Source organism: Aspergillus brasiliensis, assembly GCF_001889945.1.
Source record: "Aspergillus brasiliensis CBS 101740 unplaced genomic scaffold ASPBRscaffold_33, whole genome shotgun sequence".
NCBI lineage: Eukaryota > Fungi > Ascomycota > Eurotiomycetes > Eurotiales > Aspergillaceae > Aspergillus > Aspergillus brasiliensis.
In genome coordinates this window covers 4401-15131 of record NW_027137474.1, presented here as the reverse complement: position 1 = coordinate 15131, position 10731 = coordinate 4401, and the positions used below count along the sequence as shown (strand labels likewise).

The window sequence follows — 10731 nt, the reverse complement described above, 5'->3', positions numbered from 1 at the left end:
AGCGTGGGATCTTTCTAATTATTTAGCTAGTATTCTTACTAGATCTCAACCCAATTGAAGTTATTTAGAATTAGATAAAGGACTGGATTAAGTGATACTTCCCTTAGGATAAGTATTTAATATATAATCAGTTACATGAGGTTATACGGGCTGCGTGGGATGCTTTACTAGAAGTATTTTTAAATGATTTAATTAATAGTATACCTGCAAGGTACCAGGCGGTGATCAACGCTGAAGATGGCTATACAAAGTATTAATAATCATATTAATAATTATATAAACGGCAGAATTGAAAGAATTCAGACCCCTGCAACGCTCCACCATTCTAACGCTTTTACCGGGTCAATCGGAGTACAAAGAGCCCGCGGGGGTATGATCCGCGGATTCCCCGGCATCTGTCTTGGCTCCAACTGACCATCTGGGGACTAATCCGTATCTCCGACTTTTGGCCTCTTCATTGCCGTTCTGCATGCAACCTGCTTGCCGCTCTTCCCCCACATCAGACCTGCGCCAGTCGTGGCTATAATTCCGTGCAGCACCCAGTGAAATTAGGGCAAACTAATCGCTCGATAAGCCTTGCACTCCTCACACCCCCGAACATGTCGACTATTCCCCTCATTATTGATGGACGAGATGTCATATCGCCTGTCCAAGGCACCGTTGTCAACGAACATGCTCAGGACCCCGTCCTCTACCAAAGCGCGACCAAGGAACTGGCCTTGCAAGCCGCACAGTCCAGCGCGCAGGCGTTTGCAACATGGTCCAAAACCACCCCGATAGAGCGCCGGACCTTGCTATTCAAATTGGCTGAGGTATGCGAACCCGAAGCCCGGAATATTTCAGGGGCGCCATCACTCATCAAGGCGACCAGGTTCTGCGCAATCGAGCCCAGGAAGTCAAGCGTGTGTGCGATGAAGAGATCCAGTGCGGCCCCCTATGGGCAGAAATCATCACCAACGACGCTATCGGTCTGATCGAGGAGTATGGCGCGCTCACCACCAGTATAGCCACGGGCTCACTGCCCTTTATCCGACACGGTTATGGGTTGGTCCTTAAAGAACCGCTCGGAGTAGTGCTCGGAATCGCTCCCTGGAACGCTCCCATAATCTTGGGCCTCCGTGCGGTGGTGGCTCCTATCGCCGCAGGGAATGTCGCCATCCTGAAGGCAACTACCCTCCTCCGAACGGATGCGGACCGGAAGATCGTCTCTGAACTAACTATTTCGTAGGGATCCGAATTGAGTCCCCAAACCCATTACCTCATCGCCTCGCTGTTTCAGGAAGCTGGTTTCCCCCCTGGCGTTCTGAACTTCCTTTTGCATCGACCGCAGGACGCGCCGGATATTTTCGATGTGCTCATCAACCACCCCGCCATCAAGAAATGCAACTTCACCGGATCGACCCAGGTCGGGCGTATCATCGCCTCGCAAGCCGCCCTCGCCCTCAAGCCCGTGTTGTTAGAACTGGGTGGTAAGAACTTCACCGTGGTACTCGATGACGCCGACTTAGATCTTGCGGCCCGAGAGATCACTAAAGGCGCCTTTCTCAATGTAAGCCCACGATCGGGACTTGGCCTGTGAGGATTACAGAGCTAACATTGATGTAGAACGGTCAAATTTGCATGTCGACCGACAAGGTCCTGGTGACGACCGCCATGGCTCCGGCTCTCGAAGCCAAGATTCTGGCCATCCTGCATGATATTGATACCCCCTCGGTGCTCATCTCCCCGGCAGCCAAAGCCAAGGTGGAGATGCTCGTATCCGACGCGCGCGATAAGGGCGCTCAAATCCATACACCCCCCACGGTCCACGACGCCTCGCCGCGGAGCTTCCCTCCAACCGTGGTAACGGGGTTGACGCCTGAGATGAAGCTGTACGAAATCGAGTCCTTTGGGCCGGTGGTAGGCATTGTGGTGGTCAAGACGGAAGAACAGATTATGGCCATTATCGAGGCGGCCAAGTACGGATTGTCGAGCTCAATAATCTCCCTGAATCAATACCGCGCTCTTGAGCTCGCTGGCTCTATCAGGGCAGGCGCGGTCCACATTAATTCCATGACCGTGCATGACGAGCCGACTCTGCCTCACGGAGGGTATGGGGATAGTGGTTGGGGTCGGTTTGGCGCTCGCTGGGGGTTGGAGGAGTTTGTCCAGACTAAAGTCGTCACCCTGCATCCGTAGGGGGGACTCCCAGGGACAGGGTTAGGACCGGGATTCTGACGGTTCAGGTAGCCCATGAGACCAGTTCTTAAGATCTTGTCGCGGTGTAGGAGGAATAGATCCAAGATGATGAATATTATAGACTGAATAAAGCATATCTGATCCGAACTGACTTGGTACCTATTCAAAGGGCAATATACTCTCCGTTGCTTTTTGTTCTAATAGATACAGGTAGCTGTGACTGGACAAAGTGCTCTTTGAAGTGTTTATGATTTCAGCCTTAGAAAATGCTTGCAAATAGAATAGTATTCATTCAGTCACTGATTATAGAGGCTTCTACTTTTCTGTCAATTTTACTACCCATAACCTTCCATGTTAAATCAGGGGTATACATGAGCAACTGAAGTAATTGGTCAAGCAAGTTCCAACTTCTGTGGAGTATTAACACGAAGTTTGCATTGCATGCAAGACCATTAAAGGCGCCATTTCTAGAACTAGTACTGCAGTGATTAGACAATAATAGAAGGATAAAGTAAACCTAGGGGGACATACAAGCTCCTATTAGTATATATATTATTTATTCTCTAATTCCAACCCTAGGGGGCTCTAAGGCTTTGGCTAGGAACGATTGAGGCTCCTGAGCAGTGACAGTTTGTGTCGACGGAAATATGGGACTGTTAGTTAGCTTGATAAGGTGGAGAAGGCGCTAGCGCGTATCACCCTCGTTCCTGTGATCCAGTATGGTCCGGGGTATTGCGACCCTTGGCGCCGTTCGCGGGACCGCCACTGATTTTCTCTGATTCGAGCCAAATCCGCCTTGCTGCCTCTCTTTTCCAAGTATTGAGCGCTTCTGATTGTCCAGTCAAGTGCTTGGATTTCAATCAAACAGCAACGGAGTAGAAAGAGAAATTTCGACCTTGACGTTTTCAGTGTATATAAGTATGATTGCTGTTGAGCTTCCGTGATTTCACTCAGGGAGGGATGGCGCGGCGGGCTTTAATTCTAAAAGCGTGGCCTCAGAAGAGATAGCGGTGGTCCTCAGTACCAGTAAAAAGCATCTTTTATTATTTACCTATATATAATATTGCAATCTTTTCTAAATAAATTCTGACTGTTCTTCTTCCGACTGTGCCTCAATTTTACTTCCAGTTGGGTATAATAAATAGTCAGCCATTCTGCATACAAAAAAGGGGTGCAATATATATAGAACTATAAAGAGGGCATCCTCCTTCTGATCTACTTTCTTATTTGCTAGATTCTAGAGCCAGTCTTAGTTTCCTACTCTTTTCATAATGAAGATTGTTATCGTTGGTACTGGTATATCTGGTCTTGCTATTTACTTGTACCTTAAGAGGCACCTTCCTTATCCCAAATCATATGAGATATGCATCTACGAGAAGCACTATATCTTAAGATCACAAGAAACAGATGTAGAAGTCTCTGCCAATGGCCTATAAGTATTTAATGGCCTGGGGCTCTTGGATAAAGTATTTATAAGAGTTTTATGTGTAATTACTTTTTGATCCATAGCACCAGTGGATAGCCACTTGCAAATCTCTAAACAGAATATTACATTCATGAATTTTGCGTCTCGATTAGCCGACATGCGTTATAGAAAGGTCTAATAATAGAAGCAGGAGATATCATTGTTATAGACTCCTGTGTTACAGACCCCTGCTAGTTAAGCTACTAGCGAGGCGGACTCGCCAGGCAGAAAGCGCCGATAAAGGCAGCGCTCGGGCAATCAACCGCTCTTACCCAGTAAAGTTACAAATGGCTGGAAGGACGCCCGGAACAGCTACACACTACGTGAGCGACTACTATCTACCATTGCCAAGACATGGTAGGTAGGTATATAACTACTACTAAAACTACTATCAGGGATGGTATACAATATAGTATACAGAGGATAATATATATAGGGACATTCATTCCTATACTTAGATAGTTCTATTCTTTGTACTTAATCTATATTATTTTTAAATAACTTATCTTTAGAAGCTTAGTGATATAACACTCGTCCGTACTTACTTACAGATAGCTGTGCAGTACTATTCAGCCTTGGTTAGATTGGATATCGCTGATCTACCAGGCTGCAGTTACCAATGAGACAAGGTCAGGTGAATCATCCAAATCAAGTCTAGATAAAGCAGGGACATCCATGCAGTACAGTCCACATGACCAGTGACAAGAACCTATCTAGTGATGACTATAAGTAGCAGAATAAGAATATATGAGCAAGGCCATCAAGAGGATGATATACACCGGCTTATATTGTAGAGGGAGCAAAAACCAATCTACTTCTATCAGGATCATGCCAAGTAGATATGAAACAGGAATCAGGGTGGGGTTTCTGTTAGCAACTCATCGGGGACTCCAAGTTAATTAACTCTCGGAGTTCTCGGCCCTTAGTCTCCACAGTACGGTATTTCACTGTCACTTCCTAGTTGACTCCGATTGCTCGGAGAGCGGAAAATAGAATAGTTCCGTTGTCTGATTTATTCATTCGCATTTGCCGCATTTTTATTTTCTCTTCCGAATGGACAAAGAGCCCGGCCCACATGCGCGTGATTAAGTGGCAAGTGGTCTAAGAGTTTGGCTCTAGAAAAATGCTTGTCTCGGAGAAATATATAGGCCGAGTGAGTTTATCAATGGTTATATCACAACCAGCCACATTACCCTAAGATACAAGACGTAGCGCGATGTAAAAAAGAACAGGGATTTAAGCTAACTATGCCTGTCCACTTACACCGCTTGTCCCCTCCTCCTGGCTTCGCCTTGATGTACCAACTCACACCAAAACCTGGGTATCCACCTGCCCTTTCTCGTGGAATATCCTTATTCGGGACTAGCATGAGTTTCGGGGATTCTGTGTTCGATGGGCCTTATATTGATTTCTCCTCCGATGATGCCGGGTTCTGTTTTCCCGGAATGCATCCTGATATTATTATACTAACTAACCAACATGTCGTTGACACCTCTTTTTCGGTCTCCTTGCGAGTCCTATTAGAGACTATTTCTCGACGCATTTCGTAACATGCACGGCATACAATTGTAGAATAGTAATAGAAAGACCAGTTAACTATAGAACTCTAATAAGGTACCCGCCCTCCTAAAATACATATATTATTATTTCCTGCCCCCTTCCACTGACTCTAAAACGATGGATTTTACATTGCTGCATAACGTGTTTCACATGCGAGCTGTGCACACAAGCGAGCTGCGTAGCCGGGACACCATAGTAAATGCAATAGATGCTACAATTATATCTCAACAACGAACACTTTTTGAATAGTATTCTATCTAGCGATAGCTACTGATAAGCATTGTTAGTAGTATATATCAGTTTCAAATAGATCAAAAACTTGCATTATTATGATATTGAAAAATACATCACTGAGGCCTGTTAAGTGTATATATCTCAACTACCAATGTCTCAAATTTCCTAAAACTCCCTAACCAGGAAAGATATTATATAAAAAGCATTAGGCTACCAGGAATAGCTCATATATCTAATGATTATTGAAATATCTAATATTGTAATTTATCGTATGTACTATGTGTACCGGACTGCGCAGCTCGCTTGTTAAACACGTTAGTTAAGTGAAATCCCAGAAGCTTTTACTGTGTGATTTTTATGGTATGTTGAGTACCACTGGTCACATGATTTTCTGTGTATTACGTCCTGTCTCGACCGTGTATTCGGCCTTTGACATTGACATATATCCCTCACTACCTAATAATACTAGATCTAGTTCGAAGACATCACCCCTTGCTATGTAGAGAAACCCGACCCCAACATGGATAAATCAACGTTCTTTATATCCCGCGTAAATGCATTCTAGCGTCTGGTTTCGTGCACCCAACCAAACACTGAGTTGTCTAGTCATTCGAGAGAACCGCCAGCTTCTCCTGACACACCTCTCCGGCTCTTCCGTTGTCTTTCGACATTTCTATTCCGATAAGCGTAGTGGCAGTTACCCACACAGTATAGTTGAAGAATACCACAGCTGTTACTATTTTGGTCATCGTACACAGAGCGCCTTCGCACTCATTGACTCCGGCCAAGAGCTTAGCAAGGCAGATGAAAGCAACCAGAGATACAAAAGAGACAAGCCAGTAGACTGCAAAGGAGAAGGGTTTGCTCAGTGCTAGGCAATGGTTAGCTCACAACTTGTGTCAAAATAGTAAGCCAATGTACCTTTCGAGGGTGAAAGAGATCTAAAAGCTAGGTAGGTGACAGCTATGAGTGAGAGGAACGAGGAGAATAACACAAGTTTAATTTCCCACGGGACGTTTTCAAACGAAGTAAAGTATGAATGTGCAACTTTTGATATTCCTTATATTAGTCATGATCATCGCAATTATGCTAGAACCCCTTTTATTGCTTACCGACACTCGAGAGCGCCAACGTGGCGACAGCATATATCGCTTGTGAAAGCCTTAAGGAAAAGAACACGCCCGGTGGTGCCATTGTAGGAAGCGCTGCGGAGCTATGGAAGATAACAGGGTAGGAGGATCAAGACGGATTTGAAGTTCTTTAATACTACTGGAGAGGGTAGTAGCCAAGCTTTCTAGTCTTGTTGTTAAGGAAACGTACGTAGCCTTTGTGCAGATCATTTTGACCCTAATTAGCTTAGATCTATGTTGTAGCGACATTACAGTCAAAGTCCAGCTAGAGGGTAAACTTCGGGAATTTCCTCGGTGAAACATCATTCCTTCGAGTTTTAGAGCTTACAATATCCGCTCATCGGCAGTATGTCAATTTATAATAATATGGACGCCCCGTGCTAAATTTTGGCTCCTTTAGACTTCCGCTATACTAACGGTTTCTACCTAGCAATCCTTCCCACCCACTTAGTGATGTAGTAGCCAAGCTTTCTAGTCTTATTGTTAAGCAAGCGTAAGTGGGTTTTGTGTAGATCATTTTGACCCTAATTAGCTTAATTTTTATGTTGTCTCATAATTGCCCCGCTACGGCTCGTAGTCTGAACAAAGGGGCAGAGCAGAAACCATACACTACAGTGGGCCTTCGTCTTGGCTGATCGTCAGTTGTGGTCGCCTTTTCATAAAGCTAGTGAACATTGGTATCTAGGACTCTTGCTTGAACGATTCTTGCTCATGCAATGTGTACTAGTCTTCAGTATTATCAAGATAGTAATAATCATTTGTGGGAGAAAAGGCACAGTGAAACAGCTCATCCACCGGCTGACAACACTTCTGCAGCCAAAACCGTGACTATGGCTGAGCTTTACCAAGACCACGCTAGGTATTAGCTGCCACAGGATCAACATTCATTTACTTCATTTGTTGTATGTTAATTGCCTCATGCACAAGTACCCTTATGTGGTTGGGGAGTGTTACAACATAGACATGGGTTGTACTCCGGAGTATAGCGGGTGGGTTCTAGCATCTCACGAGCTTAGTTGAAGGGGCCCGCAAAGGGACATAATGGCAGCCATTGCTTGCACTGTGTATAGCAAATTCCATGTTCATACATATATATAGTGCTTGCACATAATATCCTAGGAACGATGAGATAATAACTATTTATCTTAACTACCTTCAAGCATCTCAGCTCTAGCTCTGCAAAAAAAAAAAAAAAAAAAAAAAAAAAAAAAAAAAAAAAAAAAAGCCTTCCTAGGTATACTCTGTCTATGTATGCTAGAGTTACATTTAATTATCAGGATAATTAATATATCTCTCTTTTCCAGTCGTCTAGAAGCCGCTGTACGCATTGGATGGATAACCGTAAGGCACTATGCTTATAGCGTATCACATAAGACGGAGACCGTAAGTAGTAACTAGTTATGGCGTTCCCCCTTTAGGTGCTTAGGTCGTCAGGTTCATTGCGGTCTTGCTTGAATCTGTCGCCCAGACTATCCTGCCTATGTCAAAGCGATGTTTATAGCATCACAGTACTCTGTAAATATAGTAGACTAGGTCCGCTGCACGCACTGCCTACATGGAGTATAGGGTGAAGATCTGCCACACGGTTTTGCTCAGGGACTTGGGTCTAGAGGGTATTTTACTGGTAGACCAGTGCTCTGCCACCATGCACCGGTGCTCAAAGGATGACATCCCTGGTGCGGCGGAGTTACTGTATGAGCCAGTCATCCCTCTGTTCCCACTTTACGATAAGGCGTTTCGCTATCCATTACTCAAAACTACAGTACACTAGTATACACATATGTACCCTATGATGACAGTCATCAGCATATACCTCTGAGTATTGTTAGCCAAATGACGACTGAGCGTGGTCTCTCCATAGCATTATCGCGAAGTAATCTCACGGCATGATGTTCCCACGACACCGATCCAAGTTACAAAACAGTAAATTTCTGTGGCTACATCTAGTAGCATCTTATTTGAGACATTCTCGGCCGAAGGAATCTGAAGGATTGCCGCCATGGCCTCGAGTGTTGCACGAATAATCAGAATCCCGAGATATCTTTGCTCCGTACCTCGGACAAGAGGAGAGATACACCGAAATCAATGGGACACTATCCCGTCACAAGAGATATAAAATGGGGCCCATTCCCTCCCAGCTCTGAAGAAAACCAAGCAGCCCGGATCCTCAGACATCTCAGTAGGTTTCAATCTTCCAGTCTAAATTGTCAACCTTCCACCTTCTTCCAATCCAATCCAATATCCAAGATGCAGTACAAGCTTCTTATTGCTCCTCTCCTCGTTGCTATGGCCGTCGCCGCGCCCGCCCTTGAGGAAGTCAACGGCCACCTCGCTAAGCGTACCTGCTGGACCCTTACCGGCGAGGAGCTGAAGATCTGCCAGGATGCTTGCAAGGCTGCCTGTGTAAGTTCTTAGTAAGGGAACATGTTCTAGATTACAACTAAACCTTTTTCCAACAGATTGTGGGAACTGCAGGTATTGCCAAGGAGGCTTGTGACAAGGCCTGCGACCTCGGTGTAAATCACCTCAGCTCTCTATCTATCTTATTGAATCGCTGACAGTTTTAAACCTAGCCCCTGAAGGCTCGTGAAGCCGCAGCTGAGGCCGAAGCTGATTCTTTCGGAAACGATACTTGCAACATTGCGGTATGTTATTGAATGCGGCCAATGGCAACAATAATAAGACTCTGTTTTCTAACCCAATCATCATAGTGCGATGTTACCTGTAACTCGACGGTCCTCGCTTTGGACCAGAAGAAGTGCCTTCAGATTTGCGTGAGTGTGCCTAATTTCCTTTTTCTACCATTATACTTACTAATTGAATTCAACACTTGTAGAAGGGCGAGTGTAACAAGTAAAATTCAAAATAGGTGGATCTACTTGTGATGAGCGTTCGGAGGCACGTGACGGATCATGTGACGTAGTTTTGTTCGCTTTGTTTATCTGATTCACTTGCTTATCTTTGCTGTTTGCCCATGTTTCCTCTATGTGATAGGGTCTACTTGTCAGGGTAGAAGGCCTGTCAACTAGGTAAGGAATGAACCACAAAACACTATACATTTATATAATAATAACGAAGGTAGTCTATATCCATTAAATAGACTGATTCTTGAGGAATCAGTAGTTATTTACCAAGAAACATCGTTTTATAGAATAATTTTTATATTAGTGGTTACATGATTTAACCTACTCTAATAAAGAAGAAATTAAGAATAATATTAATTAGTAAATATTTAAAAGATAGGAAGCTACCAATAACTAATAAAAAGAGGCTTAAAAACAGAGAAAAGAATGTTAAATTATTTAAGAAAAAAATTAGTAATAGAATACGAAGAATAGAGGAAAAAAGAAAAAGATTTATTAGATATTTAAACAGCTACTTAGATATATAAAATAATTAGAATTTATTATTATGATTAGTCTTTCTTTCTCCAGATTTTGAAAGTCCTTTAATAAATATACAGACTTCTAAGGCACCCTGTGCCATAAGTAGTTCTTCAGGCTATCACAGGAAGCCTGTTTTGGAGATTTGATACCCAGATTTCTATCAGCTGATCGAATACGGCTTAAGAATTGTCCGGAGGTAAATGTATCTTTCGAGGCGATCCAAAAGTGATGTGTTAAAGAGTTACGAATATATCAGGGAAAGAGTAGGAACCTTCACGTAGACCGAACGTTCGGTGGGAGTTCTCTGTCATCCGAGCCGGGGAGAATCTTATCCATCGGGGAGGGGGCACGGCATCTTACATTCCGTGGAAGGAAGAAAAAAAAAGCCTCCACCTTGTTTATGTAACGGTCCCTTGATCCCCAGCAAAAAGATTATGGGGTATGGTCAAGGCATAATGCGGGGTCCCCAGATTTCTGGAATGACTCTGACATAATATAAACTGCATTGAAATCCTTGGCTCTATAAGATCGACATCCCATTTTGTCTATTACTATCACTGACAGAAACTACTATGTTTCACGGAAAGTCATTGCATCTTGCACAGATATTTCTTACAGTAATATTAGCCTTCATTATCTATAAATACAATCAAGCTGGAGTAGCACCACTTGCCAACTTATAATTATAGTAACCTATACCTCAGAAATCTATCCTTATAATAGCTAATAGACTAATCAGACTTTTAGAATCACTACCTTTCTAGAAATTGACACAGTT

General features: G+C 43.8%; 3 protein-coding genes across 3 annotated transcripts; 2 read left to right on the top strand and 1 right to left on the bottom strand.

Annotated features, from left to right (window-relative positions):
- Nucleotides 1-494: 494 nt before the first annotated feature.
- ASPBRDRAFT_49560 (putative aldehyde dehydrogenase) lies at nucleotides 495-2350 on the top strand. The gene is made up of 4 exons (XM_067626366.1): nucleotides 495-812; nucleotides 872-1165; nucleotides 1229-1549; nucleotides 1606-2350. The coding sequence occupies exons 1-4, from the start codon at nucleotides 600-602 to the stop codon at nucleotides 2176-2178; spliced, it is 1401 nt and encodes a 466-aa protein (XP_067472946.1). The 5' UTR covers nucleotides 495-599; the 3' UTR covers nucleotides 2179-2350.
- Nucleotides 2351-5785: 3435 nt separating this feature from the next.
- Nucleotides 5786-6641, bottom strand: ASPBRDRAFT_164790 (uncharacterized protein). The gene is made up of 3 exons (XM_067619545.1): nucleotides 6550-6641; nucleotides 6359-6484; nucleotides 5786-6308 (listed from the first exon to the last, which is right to left on the bottom strand). The coding sequence occupies exons 1-3, from the start codon at nucleotides 6629-6631 to the stop codon at nucleotides 6040-6042; spliced, it is 477 nt and encodes a 158-aa protein (XP_067472945.1). The 5' UTR covers nucleotides 6632-6641; the 3' UTR covers nucleotides 5786-6039.
- Nucleotides 6642-8725: 2084 nt separating this feature from the next.
- Nucleotides 8726-9612, top strand: ASPBRDRAFT_489220 (uncharacterized protein). The gene is made up of 5 exons (XM_067626190.1): nucleotides 8726-8970; nucleotides 9027-9083; nucleotides 9141-9212; nucleotides 9279-9341; nucleotides 9404-9612. The coding sequence occupies exons 1-5, from the start codon at nucleotides 8815-8817 to the stop codon at nucleotides 9422-9424; spliced, it is 369 nt and encodes a 122-aa protein (XP_067472944.1). The 5' UTR covers nucleotides 8726-8814; the 3' UTR covers nucleotides 9425-9612.
- The last annotated feature ends 1119 nt before the right edge of the window (nucleotides 9613-10731 follow it).

Excerpts from the sequence above, each read along its gene's own strand:
- ASPBRDRAFT_49560 (XM_067626366.1), top strand. The coding sequence starts at position 600 with ATGTCGACTATTCCCCTCATTATTGATGGACGAGATGTCATATCGCCT. Across the intron at positions 813-871 it reads TGCTATTCAAATTGGCTGAG|GTTCTGCGCAATCGAGCCCA; the intron begins GTATGCGAACCC and ends CAAGGCGACCAG. Across the intron at positions 1,550-1,605 it reads CTAAAGGCGCCTTTCTCAAT|AACGGTCAAATTTGCATGTC; the intron begins GTAAGCCCACGA and ends ACATTGATGTAG.
- ASPBRDRAFT_164790 (XM_067619545.1), bottom strand. The coding sequence starts at position 6,631 with ATGGCACCACCGGGCGTGTTCTTTTCCTTAAGGCTTTCACAAGCGATA. Across the intron at positions 6,485-6,549 it reads GTTGGCGCTCTCGAGTGTCG|TTGCACATTCATACTTTACT; the intron begins GTAAGCAATAAA and ends GAATATCAAAAG. Across the intron at positions 6,309-6,358 it reads ATCTCTTTCACCCTCGAAAG|CACTGAGCAAACCCTTCTCC; the intron begins GTACATTGGCTT and ends ACCATTGCCTAG.
- ASPBRDRAFT_489220 (XM_067626190.1), top strand. The coding sequence starts at position 8,815 with ATGCAGTACAAGCTTCTTATTGCTCCTCTCCTCGTTGCTATGGCCGTC. Across the intron at positions 8,971-9,026 it reads ATGCTTGCAAGGCTGCCTGT|ATTGTGGGAACTGCAGGTAT; the intron begins GTAAGTTCTTAG and ends TTTTTCCAACAG. Across the intron at positions 9,342-9,403 it reads AGAAGTGCCTTCAGATTTGC|AAGGGCGAGTGTAACAAGTA; the intron begins GTGAGTGTGCCT and ends CAACACTTGTAG.